At 41.8% G+C, this 17,971-nt stretch overlaps 1 protein-coding gene across 2 annotated transcripts in view; it reads right to left on the reverse strand.

Annotated features, from left to right (window-relative positions):
* Nucleotides 1-17,971, reverse strand: part of epc1b (enhancer of polycomb homolog 1 (Drosophila) b) — a 245,457-nt gene that overhangs the window by 21,504 nt on the left and 205,982 nt on the right. For both annotated transcript variants that reach the window (XM_060905977.1, XM_060905976.1), the window contains one exon: nucleotides 16,845-16,986. In XM_060905977.1, the coding sequence (XP_060761960.1) occupies nucleotides 16,845-16,986 (142 nt within the window). The remainder of the gene's footprint in view (nucleotides 1-16,844; nucleotides 16,987-17,971) is intronic.

A 17,971-nucleotide genomic window follows, 5' to 3' on the forward strand; every position in this document is an offset into this window, starting at 1 on the left:
CATGAAGAATTCATATTGGCTACGGAACTAGCATGCAACATGATACAGGACCAAGGACAGAAGGCAGCATTAAGGAATGAAATAGCAGGCATCCTCACCTCAGCTAAACCGCCACCCAGAAACACAACTAAACAGGAAATGGAAGCCATCAGAACACTCACAAAGAACAAGAAAATAACAATACTACCGGCTGATAAAGGGAGGACCACGGTTATCCTGGACACTATTCAATATGAAAAACAAATGAATGAAATGCTCATGGACCCAAACACATATGAAATACTCAAAAAAGACCCGACGGAGGAAAAGAAAAAAAGACTAAAACTATTACTCAAACCGTTAATGGATGACAACAAAATCGATAAACAAACATACAACCACCTCATCCCCACAGCAGACATCACCCCCCGGATATACGGCACACCGAAAATTCATAAACCCGGAGCACCACTAAGACCTATAGTAGACAGTATAGGATCAGTTACTTACAACCTTTCCAAGACACTGGCAGACATAATTAAACCACTCCTCGGACTCACGGAATACCACTGCAAAAACTCAAAACAACTGGCGAAAGAACTAAAGGAAATCAAGATAAAAAAGGATTAAATCTTTGTATCACATGACATCATATCCCTCTTTACAAAAACACTGGTCACAAACACACTCAACATAGTAGAAAACCAGTTAAAAGCAGACAGAACCCTAAAAAAAACGTACAAAACTTACAGCACAGGACATAACAAAACTATTGCATTTCATTTCCACTTCCACATATTTCCAATTCAGAGGTACAATTTAGAGGGATTTGCAATGGGGGACCCGCTATCTGCCACTCTATGCAACTTTTTTATGGAGGATCTGGAAACCTGAGCCATAGAAACAGCACCGGACGACTGCAAACCCATTTTCTGGAAAAGATACGTTGATGACATTCTTGAAATAACCAAAACAGGCCACACACAACAACTCACGGATCATCTAAACTCCATAGACAAGACAGGTAAAATCAAATTCACACACGAAGAGGAAACGGACAAGACAATATCTTTTTTGGACCTAAAAATACACCATACAGAAGAAGGTAACATTAGAATTACAACATACAGAAAACCTACACACACCGACCAGTATCTTCTCTGGACATCTGAACATCCCATCGCACACAAAATGTCAGTAATCAGAACACTATACGACCGAGCACAGAACATCACAGAGGAGAAAGACAGACAGGAGGAGGAACAACACATCCAACAGGCATTAAAAAACTGCCAATATCCACTGTGGGCAATCCGACAAGGGAAATTACAGACACAAATAAAGGAAAAAAACAAACAAACAAGAAAAAACACCGAAAAAACAAACCGGGGCTTTGTCACACTACCATACATAAAAGGAGTTACAGAACGCATCCAACGATCCATGAGGAAATACCATATCAACACCCCGGTCAAACCATACAAGAACCTCCGACAGCTGCTAGTTCACCCCAAAGACAAAATAAAACTGGACAATAAATGCAACGTCATCTATGAAATCCCTTGCCGTTCATGTAATAAAGTCTATATTAGTGAAACGGGCAGATGCTTCCATACTCGAAGGAAAGAACACCAAATAGAATGTGAAAAAGAAACAACAAAAAGACTCACAAGATCCGAAAAAGAAAAAGCAAACCAAGAAAACTTAAAATCAGCCATTTCAGACCACTGCAAACGGCAAAATCATATAATGAATTGGGAAGAGGCCAGAGTCATTTGTGCTGAAGAAAACAGATACCAGCGTTGGATTTTAGAGGCAGTGGAGATACGCAAGCGGGCGCAGAGGACGATGAACCGGGATGAGGGAGTGTACGCGCTGTCACACACCTGGAGCGCAGTCCTGGGGGAGCGACCTGACAGCAGGAGGCGTGGACTACCTGTCAAATTGGGCGGGACGTTCACGCCTCCGTAGCGTAACATCAGCTGATAAGGCACGTCACCACTCGACATCTGGTGACTGTTTTGAAGAAGGCGGAAGATTCCCGCCGAAACTGTCAACAAGGTAACATCTTAAAAAAATCCTTGTCTTAAGAAACGAACTTAAAATAGCTTTAATAGTTAGACATAATGAACTTCCACTACATACATATGCACAGTACTTGCACGTGACTTAATTCTGATTATGATGGTTATGATCACTGAGTGTTTTAGGCCAAGATATAGATTTCCTGGTCAACTCAGGGGCGGGTCATTCCGTCATTAAAGCCTCTGAGTTCACGGAGATGCTGAAGTTCAGCGGGCGGTTCCTGCACACCGTGGGTGTGTCAGGCCAAGCTGTGAGTGAAAAATTCACCGTGCCCCTACATTGTAGCTATGCTGGGAAGGTTAGCTTTAAGTTCTCATTTTTGTTATCACATTGCTGTCCGATTAATCTAATGGGCTGTGACTTAATGTGTAAATTGGGTACTAGTTTAACTAGCACAGCACAGGGGCTACGGGTGGTGGGTCCCTTGGAGAGGGACAATATTGACTTTATCTTAGTAAAGCACAGCTGTGAGCTGCTGCTGTCTGTGTATGCATGACATTTAGTGCCCATGGCAGTGGGATCAGTGAATATCTTGCTAGTGCAGATGGCAAAAGCTTGTACAAACCCAACTGGCACCAAGTACATACTTATAGATGCACTACACTGCACTGCACATGTGTCAAAGGTGGGTTCAGATAAGCAGTTTGAACAAGTGTGGTTTAAGCTGCAGAGTAAAAGCGAAAAATTAGTATTAGATGGGTTGTTTTGGGACAGACGTGCAGCATACGTGAAATTGAAAGAAACGTGCCCTTTTATCATGCCAGGTAGTGTCAAGTCAAGTCAAGTTTATTTGTATAGCACTTTTAACAATAAACATTGTCGCAAAGCAGCTTTACAGAATTTGAATGACTTAAAATATGAGCTAATTTTATCCCTAATCTATCCCCAATGAGCATGCCTGTGGCGACAGTGGCAAGGAAAAATTCCCTCAGATGACATGAGGAAGAAACCTTGAGAGGAACCAGACTCAAAAGGGGTAGTGTGCCACATATATCCCTGGCAAAGGGGCAGCAGGACAGGTGGAAAGATTTGGGGCCCTGGATAAGACAATATTTGAATACTCCTGACTGGGAATACGCCTCTGACCTGTCTGTGAAATATAGTCCAAGCTTGCAAGCATTCCAAACTAGTTTAAAATTCGTGGTGCTAACTTAAAAACGTTGAACTAACAGCTGATGGCTGATTCCCCATGTCTCTCTGAGGTTCCATGAGAGTTATGGGCCCAAGGTAAACATGATGTCAGCCTTATTAAAGGTGCTGAGCCAGTAGTAATAACTCCTAAGTCTGACTTCTGTGCATGTAAACAACAGTACCCGCAGAAACCCAAAGCAGTATGCGGAATTCAACCGGTGTTTGAATCGCTGAAGAAGGCGGGGGTAATTGTTCAATGCACACACTCACCAGTCCTCCCTATGTGTTGCGCCTTATAGTGGTGGGGAGGTTTGTGCGCCTTAAGGATCCTAGGAGCTATATCAGCTGGGGCCTTGGCCCCTGGTAGGTTCAACCTTGCTGGGCAGGTTCCAGGTGAAAGGCCAGACGAACTGCAACACCTGGCCCTCCAGGTTGGGGATTGGGCGATGGGCCAATGACCCATCCCTGTAAAAGAAATCACATTACGGAAACCAGACACACTATTCAAGTAAATTATGGGCAGGAAGAAGAGGCTAGCCAGGTACCTCCAGACAACGATTTTTGTTTTATGGACTATCAGCACAATATGACATTGGCTGGTGAAAGCTACTCAGAAGCCCGTCAATCAAAGATGTCACTTCTGAAACCCAAGAAAGTATTGGCCATCGGGAACTGGAATGTACGCACTATGTACGTTGTTGGCAAGGCAGCACAGGTTGCCAAAGAAATGCGAGAGTATAGCATAGACTTATTAGGAATCAGCAAATGCAGATGGACTGGCTTTGGAAAGATGAAGCTCATCTCAGGGGAAACAGTAATCTACTCGGGAAGGGAAGATGGATTCCATCGAGCTGGGGTTGCCATAATGATGTCCAAGCAAGCAGAGTCAGCATTGATTGAGTGGGTACCAGTAAACAAGCGTATTATCAAGGCACGATTTCACTCCAAGTTTATCAAACTTACTGTCATTCATGTATACGCACCAACAATGGAAGCTGAGGAAGAAGAAGTAGATGAATTCTATGAACAACTACAGAGTGTACTACAGAAGGTAAGAAAGCACGATTTGCTCATCATAAGTGGAGATCTGAATGCCAAGGTTGGGGCAGCGAATAGTAACAAGGAGGAAGTCATGGGGGTCCATGGAATTGGAGAGATTAACAGGAACGGAGAGAAGCTGGTTGACTTCTGCAAAATGAACAGCTTAGGTGATAACCGGCACCATATTCCCACACAGAGATATCCACAAAACCACCTGGACATCACCGGACGGGCGAACTCACAACCAGATTGACCATGTTCTTGTCAATAAGCATTTTAGAAGATCTGTTCTTGACACGAGGGCTATGCGAGGAGCCGATATTGCTTCTGACCACCAACTGGTTAGAACTAAAATCAAGCTGAAGCTAAAGAAGACCATTAAGCCACCCAATTCGTGAATTGGATACGAAGTCAGCAAGTTAAAGGACCCGAAAATCAGGAAACAATTCTCCGTGGAGCTTCGTAACAGCTTTGCAGCATTAGAGGCCGCAGATGAAGAAGAACCAGATATAAATGCAAGATGGGAGCGGTACAGGGATGCACACACATCAACGGCCAAAAACGCCCTAGGTCTTAAAAAGAGGAAGCGTAAACCATGGATAAGTGAAAGATCTTGGTCACACATCGAAGAAAGGAAGCAAGTTAAACAGCAACTAGAAGGAGCCAAGTCTGCGAGACTACAACAACAGTTGAGGGAAAAGTATAGAACGAAGGACAAAGAAGTCAAGTCAAGCATTAGAGCCGACAAGAGAGCTTGGTTAGAAAATCAGATGGATATGGCTCAAAGGGCAGCTGACTAAGGTAATATGAAGACTCTGTATGAAATCATAAACAGAGTTTGCAATGATAAGTGTCACAGTAAGTGTCACAGTAATGCTGCAGTCAAGGATAAGTCGAACAACATCATAACTAAAGAAAGTCAGAGGTTGAAGAGATGGAAAGAGCATTTTGAAGAAGTCCTCAATCGCGATCCACCCGAGAGTCCCATGGAAGACTCAACTGTCCCTATACCCATTATTGAAAGCATAAGCACAGACCCAATTAGTTTGGAAGAAGTGAGGCTCGGAATTCTATCTCTTAGGGAAGGAAAAGCAGGTGGTGTTGATAACGTTGTAGCTGAGCTCCTGAAGGCAGACTTAGAAACATCTGCTCAAAAGCTACATGAGCTAATCCTAATCATCTGGGAGGGGGAATTGGTACCGGACGAGTGGCTTAAAGGATTAATTGTAAAGATACCAAAGAAAGGCGACCTAGGCGACTGCAACAACTGGAGAGGTATTACTCTGCTGGTTATTGCCAGCAAGGTGCTTGGCAAGATTATCGTCAGGCGAATGAAGGAAGGAACAATCACGCGACTGAGACCCGAGCAAGCAGGGTTCCTGGAGGGGCGGAATACTACCGAACAAATCTTTATACTGCGGAACATCATAGAGCAGGCGTGTGAATGGCAGTCTCCATTGTTAGTTAATTTCATCGACTTTGAAAAGGCCTTCGACTTGCTGCACTGAAAGAGCCTTTGGATCATCATGAGAGCATACGGAATACCAGAGAAATTAATTAACATCGTCAAGCTACTGTACAACAACGCCGAGTGTGCTGTCCTCGACAATGGTCTAACGTCCGAGTGGTTCCAAGTTAAGACTGGAGTGAAGCAAGGCTGTGTGATGTCAGGGTTCCTCTTCATCTTAGCTATCGACTGGGTAATGCGTCAAGTAACAGCAGGTGCAAATACCGGCATACGGTGGAAGATGACTAGTCAGCTTGAAGATCTTGACTTCGCCGATGATATTGCACTAGTGTCAACTACAGCAGCCCAAATGCAGAGGAAAACAATCAAGTTGTCTGACACAGCAAGCATGATAGGCCTGTGGATCAGTAGGAAGAAAACCGAAGTCCTCAAGATTAACAGTAAAGATCCAAGTAGGAGGATTAAATTTGGTAATAATGAGGAGATACGGGAAGTCCAAGAATTTGTTTATCTTGGTGCTACGGTGAGCGACAGTGGAGGTGCTGACAAGGACATAGAGAGAAGGTTAGGGAAAGCAAAGGCGACGTTTGGAAGGCTGAGGAAAGTTTGGGGGTCCAAGAAGATCAGTAGAAAAACCAAGATCCGACTGTATAACACACTAGTCAAACCCGTGCTGCTATACGGATGTGAAACTTGGAAAACCAACCTGGCAGACAATGAGAAACTGGATTCCTTCCAGTACAAGTGCCTAAAAAGAATCCTGGGCATACATTGGCCGTAAATAATCTCCAAGACGGAACTGAATGAAATATGTGGATGCGATAGGTTAAGTGACCTTGTCAAACAGAGGAGGTGGAGATGGATTGGCCATGTGTTGAGAATGGACAGAGATCACCATTGTGTCACAGCGTTGACGTGGACTCCCGAAGGGCGACGAAAAGTTGGCAGGCCTAAAACAACATGGCAACGGACGATTGAAAAGGAGAGGGATGAAGCAGGCTGGAGGTCGTGGGAGAGGGTCCGGGTCCTTGCTAAGGACAGAAATGATTGGAGGAATCGTGTGGCGGCCTTATGCGTAACTAAGCGCGAAGAGGAGAGGTAAAAAAAAAAAACCACACTCACCAGTACATACTCTGATTTTCCCGGTAAAAAAAGCATACAAATCCAGGTGAGCCTGAAGAATGGCGTTTTGTTCAAGACTTGCAGGCAGTAAATGCTGTGGTCCAGCCTAGAGCCCCTAATGTACCAAATCTACATACTATCTTGTCACAAACGCCACCAGGAAGCACACACTTCTTTGTGGTAGACCTGGCAAATGCATTCTTCAGCATTCCTGTGCATCCAAATAGTCAATTCTGGTTTGCATTTCAATTTGAGGGCAAGTCATACACATTCATGCATTTGTGTCAGGGCTACTATGAGTCACCCACCATTTACAATGAAATATTAAGGCAAAGTTTGAGTACCTTAAAACTCACTCCCGGCACCGCCCTCCTCCAGTATGTGGACGATCTTCATTTAGACGTGTCCGCCGAAGAACAATGTAGAATGGACACCACAAAATTGTTGCAACATCTCACAGGAGAGGGCCATAAGGCTAGTCTGCACAAATTGCAATTTGTTAAAACTGAGGTTAAGTTTTTGGGTCACAATTTCTCTGTGCAAGGTAAGGCGCTGGGAGAAGATGGGGGGTTGCAATCCACAATTTGCCAAAACCTGTCATGAAGAAACCGATGATGTCATTCTTAGGCATGTGCTCATATTGCAGAACTTTCATACCTACAGTAGTTATGCTGTTCTTGAGGCTCCCCTCAGCAGTCTGATTCATGAGAAAGGATTGCAGGCACACAATGCTGTCACGTGGACAGACGAAGCTGAAGAAACCTTTGTCAATTTCAAATTGGCACTCCAAACCACAACCACCTCGGGCATTCCCTGATCCATCTCATCTGTTCATTCAGGCAGTAGATGAGAAAAAGGGTTGTATGACATTTGCTGTCTTACAAGAACATGGAGGTAAGTTATGACCGGTAGCCTATTACTCCACTAAACTTGATCCAGTAGCAGCAGAGCTGCCAGTTTATCTATGGGCAATTGCAGCTGCTGAAAAGGCTGTTGTAGCATCATGTGATATTGTGGGTTATTCTGAACAAACGCTTTTGGTCCCAGATGCTGTCTCTATACTCTTGCTTGAACAGAAGACATCTCACCTATCTGCTGCTAGGTGGTTGAGATACAATGCTGTCCTCCTGGAAATGCCCAATATCACAGTGAAACACTGTACCGTTTTGAATCCAGCAACTTTGCTTCCTGTCAAAGGTGACGGGGAAACCCACTGTTGCATAGCAATGGTTAATCAGGTCTGTTCTCTTTGTCCTGACTTACAAGAGACTCCTCTTCACAACCCTGACCTAGTCCTTTTTGTACATGGCTCAGCCTTGAGGGATACAGCTACAGGCCTGAATAAGGTAGGGTATGCTGTCGTCACACATCATGAAACCCTGCTTTCTGGTTCACTTCCGGGCAACTGCTCTGCTCCAGCTGTGGAGTTGGTTGCCCTCACTGAAGCATGCAAATTAGCATGAGGGAAGACAGCCATGATTATATACTGACAGTAGGTATGCATTTGGGGTAGCACATGATTTTGGCACACTGTATAAGTACAAGGGGTTCCTTACTTCTACAGGAAATCTAATTACCCATCATACATCGATGGTGTCACTCCTAGAAGCCATATTATTACCTAAACAACTTGCCATTTGTAAGTATGATGCTCACACTAACGATTCAGATCCCATCTCCACAGGAAATGCAGCAGCAGATGCAGCAGCCAAGCAAGCTGGTCCCAAGGGCCTTCCAAACTCATGCTGAGTGCTAACACAAATACTAACAATACTAACCTTATTCTGACACCTATTGCTGACTTACATGATCATGAAGGAGGCAAGATCATGATCATTACATGAAGGAGGCAAGAGCTACATTAGAAGAATGCCAGATTTGGAGAAGAGCAGGTTGTATTCATAAGCAAGGTATTTGGTATGGTCCGGATGGATTCAAGCCATGTCTGCCCAAGTGTTATTTCCCTTATTTTGTGAAATTGACACATGGGTCGTAACCATGTGTCAAAGGGGGGAATAAGCAGCACTATTGCACGTTTTTGGTTTCAAAAAGATTTACAAATTTTGCCCAAATATTTTGCGAGAAGTGTGTCACTTGTGCCACACACAACATAGGTCGGGGGCAAGAGGTAGCACAGGCTGCACACCCACAACCACAGAAACCGTTTGAACATTTGCAGATGGATTTTATTGAATTGACACCTGCAGAAGGGAAAAAATACTGTCTGGTAATAGTAGATATGTTCTCTAAATGGGTAGAGACATTCTCCACTTCCAAACAAGATGCAGGAACTGTAGCGAAAGCTCTAACTGAAATCATTCCCAGATGAGGCATTCCTAGGAAGATTAGTAGCGATAACAGAACTCCATTTGTAAATCAGGCATTGAAACAGGTGGGAGAAACATTGGGAATTGACCTAAAACAACATTGTGCATATCACCCAGCTAGCAGAGGTGCAGTAAAGTGGGAAAATGGGACGCTCAAAAACAAATTGGCTAAATGTTGCAAAGATACGGGCCTCAATTGGGTTAAGGCCCTGCCCATTGTACTCTTGTATATGTGCATGAGAGTCAGAGCAAGCACGAACTTGAGCCCATTTGAAATACTCTTTGGCAGACCACCAAATACTGGGATAGGCCCTCAGCCAATTCCACAGCTGACTACGGACCTATGCAAAGATGAAAATGTGATATTGTGTAGAACTCTCTTCTGTATTATGTCTCACCCATAAACAGGTAAACGAGGCACTACCAAGGAGAGCTGAAACTACTCTACATGATTTGAAGCCTCGGGATTGGATAGTGGTAAAAGACTAAAGGAGAAAACGCTGGAGAAATCGAAGGTGGCTAGGACTGTATCAGGTGCTACTCACAACTCAGACAGCTGTGAAGATGAAGCAAAGAGCCACGTGGATACACGCCAGCCACTGCAAGAAAGCACCACCCCTAGAAGGAGAGGACAAGACACAGGCAGTAAGTTAGTAGCTGCGTAGAGTATTACTGCATCTCACTGACCATGGGAAGAGTATGTAAACGGGCATGCCTGCACTCGGAGCACCAGTCAGTGCCAGCTATAGGCAAGGTTTTACTGTACTGAGCCTCTCCTTACATGTCTAGTGTCATGAATAATCCATTCCAGTACCACGTAAAAGCTGTATGGGCTGCACTAATTGTGCTTGGGGTTGGAGTGACCTTATCCTGCTTGCTTCCAAAAATGCTGCAACAAAGACAAAGTGAAACAGGCCCTAATCATTTTGCGCTCGTCATCCACAGTGAGTTTTGGAAATATGCAAACTAAACAGTGAAGAGTTTAAACCTTACAGAACCATGTGTAGTGTTCACCCTGATCCCTCATACATCGGCTCAGCCTTTTGCATGTAAACCCACAAGCCTGAATGATACTCTGAGGGCCATGGTAAATGTTCTGGTTTCCAGAAATGCTAGACTGCCTGAGTAGGACATTGCTGGCCTATATGTGGACAACTGCCTCTCTACCACATTGAACCTCATACACAGTCTAGAATTGCAAATGCTAAGAACTTCAGGAGAATTCAAGTGGAGACCTAAAGTCTTTGGCAGTCCTGATGCAGGACTGCGAGTGTTGGCTAAAGGTTACAAATTCCCTGTGTGTGTGAAGCCTTATGGGTGCCTCTTGTGTAATCACGTATGGAGCGTACAACCAAGTCATGTTATTGCCTGGATCCTCCATGTTCGCTGTCACACTCTGGAGTCCACAGACAAGCTGACATTGTTTATACTCAGAGGTACATTGGGTACAAATCTGACTGGTGTGTATGTATGTATGTGGAGAATGAGCATATTACTACCTACCACATGGGTGGACTGGAGTATGAGAACTGACAGCAGTACGATTGATGACAACTCAGAATAGACTGGCGTTAGACATTATATTGGCTAAGGAAGGTGGAGTTTGTGCAGTGGTTGGAGAAGAATGCTACACCGATGTCCCAGTAAATGATGATGAACATGGAAACATCACACTCGCCATCAACCAAATGAAGGAAGTGGCAAGACAACTATGACTGGACGAGCATAGAGAGGGCAGTTGGGGATGGCTATATAGTTTGTTTGGGCAGTGGGCAATGTATGTGAACATAATCATCCCTGTAACACAGATGGTAGTTTTGATATGTCTGTGTGCTCCATGTTTGATGCAATGCTTGTCAGCTATGATGCAAAGGATAATGGCCATACATTTACAAGACCGAATCCTGGTGAAAATGGGCCCAGGTGAATTCCCAGACTGGCCAGATGAAGATTACAGCCTACCTTTTGTAGACGAAGAAATTATTTAAAATGATAAGTAGCTCAAATACATGTATCTGTTATTTGCATTGATTTTTCCTTACTATTTGATTGCTGAAACTAGAGGTGTCTATGCCTCGCAAAAAAGCCGTATAATCGTTTCCAGTCAAAATTGAATAAGGTTCCTGCTAAAACCAGATTGTGGGGTGTAGGAATTGATGTCTAATTTTGATATCTTTTGCTTGAACGAGGTGTTAATGAAATTAACAAAGAGGGGAAATGTAATGGAATTTTTAGTATAGCCCTGTGTGTGTGTTAGAGGTTCATGACCCGTTCATGAACCCAGTGCTGTGTGCATATGTGTGTAGCGTGTAAGAAGAGGATAGCAATAATGGCGCCTGTCCTTGACAAACCATTAAATGTTGGGAAAAATACACAAAGAGAACACATCTGTTGACAAAGGACAAGCCCTATTATGGTAGAAGTTTAAATTCTTACTTTAGATTGGGTTATAGTCTTTTAACAGAAAGTTCCACAAGGATATAAAATGCCATTGTGAGGAAGGGGAGGCGTATGCACACCCAGAACAGTTTCTTTGTTCTGCATTTCTTTTGGGTTGAGAAACCAACAATAAAGATACTTTTCCCTGCTTTGATCCAAATGAGTGAGTGTTTTTCTTTTTTCCACCACAAGCTCTTCAAATTGAGAATTAACAGCAACAGATTCCAAATCCAAATAACACTTCAAATCAACTCTAATGCTCTGATTCTTACCTCTTTCATCTGAATTGGGTGTAGATATCTTCAAATTAAAGTCTGCACTTTCAGCTCAAATTCATTAATTTCAGCTCCAATATACTGTGGTAGACAGCTATAATACCAATAAATTCATCAATATCTAAACATTTACTGTACTAATTTCAAATCCATATCCAAATGTCTGTAACGCTGCTTTGTAACCACCCATTGTTATTTCATTTCATTGTTATGCACTTTTTTTAAATAAATAAAACAACTGAATTGAACATGGTTGCTGCAGAATTTTTAAAATCAAATTCAAATGCTTTTTGAATACAGCCACTTCAAAATTAAAACCATGCTGACAAAACCAAATAAATTAACATGAGCCACCCTACAAACCATCTTCATCTGGACAAACTTTGAAATGCCCTCCTTTATATAGCTCTGAAACCGTTCTAAAAATTTAAAGTTCCCCAAAACTGAAAACTTCATTTAAAGATTTCATTCCAGTTCCACTCAAAGATACCCCTACCTCTATAGTTACTGACAAACATTACTGACAACCTTTACAGAATTAAGTTTACAATAGGACATACTGATTATCACTTTGGCATGAATGATGCTGATAATCAGTCTCTGTCATCACTTGTGGCAAAAGTCACTTGCAGCATTTGACTTACTGGAGCCTCTGTCCACGCTAACATATAGGAGAAATAATCAGTCAGGCAGTTCTGTTGGCTAAATCTATACTATTAATATATTTTTATTAGGCTGGTTAAACATTATAAAACTTTCTCCACTGTCATCTGTACAGACTATCTCAGTGTATTCATCTGTTCTAATAATGTGATGGAGCAAGTGCATTGTGGACATTTTGTCTGCCAATATCTGACTAAAAATAGGATTAAACTGGTTTTCCTACAGTCTCTAACTGCAAAACACGATCAATTTGTGGGCTAATCTCATTTAAATAGTGAAGTTTAAATGTCTTTAGGCAGATTGACTATTTTACTATTGCATTTGTTAAACTGCAAATGGTTCTTTACCCTATGTGAACTTTGCAAACAGAGATCAAGGTAAGGTTAGAAAGTAAATTGAATAAAAAAAATGTTTCTTGGGTGTTTACCAGAATTCAGCTCTAGCCACCTTAAATACATGGCATGCTTGACCATTTCTTTTATTTACAATGAGCAACAAAATCAGGAAAATGTCTTTAGAACAAATGATACTGCTCAACTGTCTACATACAGTGGTGCTGGAAAGTTTGCAAACCCTTTAGAATTTTCTACATTTCTGCATAAATACGGCCTAAAACAACACCAGATTTTCATACAAGTCCTAAAAGTAGATCGAGAACCCAATTAAACAAACGAGACAAATATTATCCTTGGTCATTTATTTACTGAGGAAAATGATCAAATATATGTGAGTGGAAAAGTATGCGAATCATTGCTTTCAGTATCTTGTGCAACCACCTTGTGCAGCAATGTACTACTGCATTAAACAAACTAAACAACTGCAACTAAACATTTCCTGTAACTACTGATCAGTGCTGTACTGTATATCGGCTTGGAGGAATTTTATCCCATTCCTCCATATAGAACAGCTCCAACTCTGGGATGTTGGTGGGTTTCCTCACGTGAACTGCTTGCACAACATTTCTATTGGATTAAGGTCAGGACTTTGACTTGACCATTCTATAACATTAACTTTATTCATCTTTAACCATTCTTTGGTAGAATGACTTGTGCGCTTAGAGTCTGAAGGGGTCTTACAAATTGTGTGTTTTTAGTCTTGTGTGCTGCATGACCACTTTCTCTTGAGATTTAGTTCACAGACAAGTCAAACAGTTCTGGCATTATCCTTTAGATTTCACTAGAATAATTCAGAATTCATTGTTTTCATCAATGATGACAAGCTGTCCTGATCCAGATGCAGCAAAATAGGCCCAAACCATGATACTACCATCATGTTTCACAGATGGGATAAGGTTCTTATGCAGTGTTTTTCTTTCTCCAAACATAGATTCTCATTTAAACCAACAAGCTCGATTTTGGTCTCATCCATCCACCAAACATTTTTCCAATCGCCTTCTGGCTTCTCCACATGATCTTTTAGCAAACTATAGATGGGGGGCAGTGTCTTTATCCTTGCAACCCTTCCATGCCTACCACTGTTGTTCATTATTCTCCTGATAGTGGACTCATGAACATTTAATATTAGTCAGTGTGAGGGAGGCCTTTAGTTGTTACCCTGGGTTCCTTTGTGACCTCGTTGACTATTACACACCTTGCTCTTTGATCTTTGTTGGTTGACTATAGGTTGTATTCACTCATATGACTTTTCCCTGTGAGTTTACTTCTGGTGAATTAAGTGGTGGTCAGGCAAGCCAATTTGGCTGCTAGTATGCAAACAGCTCATGAAACCATCTCTGACTACTTTCACAGTTTAGAGGCCAATGCATGGTCAATATACCTTCAGAAAGTTGCTCTTTGCAACAGGATAGATCCTTCCACACTCTTAAAGAAGGAATATTCCTACGACTTGGAAAATTATCTACCCAGTGAGCTCCCCAACATCTCAAACTACCTGGTGCTGCAGACCTCGTTCCACACAGACAAACAGATGAAAACCTGGAAGTGCATGGAGGCACACAACTTTTTATATGTGGCTGGGTTAAAGATCTGGGGATCAAGACACTATGAGATAAATCCTGTATTGTTTTTTGCCCAGGTAAGTAGGCATTTTGGGGCTTTTTATACGCGTCTTTGCAATGGTTGCTAGGACACTACACATTTTAGTATCAGGTGCAAACAAGCCACAGGTGCTTGATTCTCAATCCTCCCCGCTCTTCTCTTTCTGGTAAAACATTCACAAAGATCCACAGAAACCCCTTTAAAGACTTGGGTTTTGGTGAAACAGGACAGATAAGTTATTATGGTTCATTGTAACTGCATGGCCAGGGAAGCAGTTTCATGCTATTAACTTGTGAGTTCTGCTTTTGTGTTTATGTGGATCATCTCAATTATCTTATTTATCTAGTGTAGCAGCCCAATCTACATCATTGTACTTAAAGATTACTAGAACATCCTGATAAAGTGAAAACATGCATGTTAGTTTATAGTATGCAAAGACAATTAAACAGTAAACAAAAACACATCTGAGGACTTAAGTGTCTCCTGAACTTCAAAACATCATGAAATAATGGAAAATGGAGAGAAAAGTCATTTTTAAATCCAAACAAAATAAATCAGAAGAATTTACAAACCTTTTATGAAGTGATCACTGCAAACTCAAGCAGTCTTTGACTTGGCTCCCTTTGCTCATATCAAATGGTTCAAGAGCCACCTTTCTCATTGTCCTTTGGTAAAATCCTTTGCTCTTTAACCCTTTTTTTTAATCGCTTCACAGAGAACCTGGAAGGAACTTTTACCAGTTTCATGGTTTGTTTGATTCGAGCAACCCAAAACAATGCGAGCACAGGGCATATTAATGACTAGCAAAGTGCCTCAGCGATAGTAACGCTTTGTGAACTGTGAGCTGACCTGACCACCACTTCATGTCTTGCATATCTAATGAGGTGGATGTGATGTCGGATGCAACCCACCTATTCTTGGGGAGGGTAACAATAGTCTTGAATTTCCTTCATCTGTTTGACTTTGAATTGGTGGTGTCCAAACTCATTAGAGATAGTTTTGTAAAATATTCCTGCCTTTATGAGCCTCAACAACTCTTTTTCTGGGGTCCTCAGAAATCTCCTTTGTTTGTGTCATGATACACTTCCACAAACATGTTTTGAAGATCAGACTTTGATAGACCCCTGTTCTTTAAATAAAACAGGGCAAACAGTCACACTTTGTCATCCTGTTGGATGACAAAACACGAGTCTCATTTCACCATCAAATTAACTGCTAATCCTAGAGGTTCACATTACTTTTGTCACTCACATATATACAATATTGGAGCAGTTTCCTCAATAAATAAATGGCCAAGTATAATGTTTTTGTCTCGTTTGTTTAATTGGGTTTTCTTTATCTACTTTTAGGACTTGTGTGAAAATCTGATATTTTAGGTCATTTATGCAGAAATGGAGAATTCTAAAGGGTTCACAAAGTTTCAAGTACCACTATATATAGCTTGATTGCTAGCATAACTTTTGTGCATCTCAGATTACATGTGAGGAGCCAATGCCTTATCCATTGGGCATAAATGAAATAAATGTCTTCACATTTTGGATCTAACATCAAAACAGTTGCTTTTTGGTACCAACTAATCCTGATATTTTCCTCTTACCATTTTTCGTTGAATTTATACTTCTCCATCTAACAAGTAGAGGGGGGAAAAAGCCATGAAAGGTTGCATGATGCACTGCTAGATACATAAATACATACAAAACTTAATAGAAACACAGATAAAGTAAAATGACAAAGTTTAATCTTCAAAGACATTACTGCCTTTCCAAAAATGAGTTCTAAATCGGTCCTCAAATCATAATGACAGAATCTCTAATTGTTAAAAACAAAAAACAACTTTTTAATGTTAAATTTCTAAAATCTATTTTAAGATATTTTAAGGGGCGGCACGGTGGTGTAGTGGTTAGCGCTGTCGCCTCACAGCAAGAAGGTCCTGGGTTCGAGCCCCGGGGCCGGCGAGGGCCTTTCTGTGTGGAGTTTGCATGTTCTCCCCGTGTCCGCGTGAGTTTCCTCCGGGTGCTCCGGTTTCCCCCACAGTCCAAAGACATGCAGGTTAGGTTAACTGGTGACTCTAAATTGACCGTAGGTGTGAATGTGAGTGTGAATGGTTGTCTGTGTCTATGTGTCAGCCCTGTGATGACCTGGCGACTTGTCCAGGGTGTACCCCGCCTTTCGCCCGTAGTCAGCTGGGATAGGCTCCAGCTTGCCTGCGACCCTGTAGAAGGATAAAGTGGCTAGAGATAATGAGATGAGATGAGAAGATATTTTAAGACTTAAGGCTCAGTTGTAACCCTGACTGAGTTTCGATGTATGTTTTCACCTGAGACTGATATAACTCCATTGACTCCAACTCCCAGAATTCCTTCCTCTTTACTCTTCAGTGCCATCAGCTGTTCTGAATTCACCAGTGCAGACACAGCAAACTGTGCACTCGCAGAGTCTAAGAACTTTGATGATAAAGTCTAAAAACATAACAAAAAGACACAAGTCAAAGGTGTTTTTTATTTACAAAAATCTGCTTATCTTTTATTAATACAGGGTTAGTCAAAATTATGTTAACACTAATGGATTATTTTTCTCCTGCAGATAGACGTACACCATGGGTGACATTTCCCTGCGAAATGTGTGTCAGAGCTTTAAATGGTACTGTTGTTTGCTGGTTTTTGTGTGTTGAACATGATGGTGATTCTATTTCCAAATCTTCTATACCAGATTCTATTTCCAAACCTATTTTAACATTGTGTGCATATTCATGTGTGACAGTAGAGCTGAGGCAAGTGGGTATCATCAACTTTTTGTTTAGTTTCAAAAGGGAGCCATGACCCATCAGAGGCAATTGTTCCCATATATACCAAAGCTCTGTAATATAGAATAAGAATCGTGTAGCCGATGCCATATGAGATACCGTGGGTGAATAACAAGCACACAGGTTTTACATAAAAACTATAATAGCTCCTTAACCAAGTGACCACCAATATGTGGGCATTCCCCAAACTGCTGTCACAAAGTTGGAAGCACAGAATTGTCTGGAATATACATTGCCTTGCAAAATTATTCATCCCCCTTGGTGTTTGTCATGTTTTATTGCATTACAAGCTGGAATTAAAATGGATTTTGGGGGGATTAGCACCATTTGATTTCAGGGTTCCCGCGGGTCCTTAAAAAGTCTTAAAAAGTCTTAAATACAACTTTCGGTTTTCAAGGCATAAAAACGTCTTAAATTGTTTGGAATGACTGGAATTTTCGAAAGGGAGGTATTAAATTTAATATTGGACCGAACGAGTGAAATGTCCCCATCCGGTTTGGGGTATTTTTTTAACCATAATTTTAAAAGTGACCAGCGTACCTTTTGGGGGCAGCATCGGTTCTGTGCGTTTTGTGCATTCCGTAGATCAAGAACTAACATAAGGAGGCTACTGGAGGAAGTGTGGTGTGGTGGTTGTGAAG

This window comes from Neoarius graeffei, chromosome 23 (genome assembly GCF_027579695.1).
Source record: "Neoarius graeffei isolate fNeoGra1 chromosome 23, fNeoGra1.pri, whole genome shotgun sequence".
Lineage (NCBI taxonomy): Eukaryota > Metazoa > Chordata > Actinopteri > Siluriformes > Ariidae > Neoarius > Neoarius graeffei.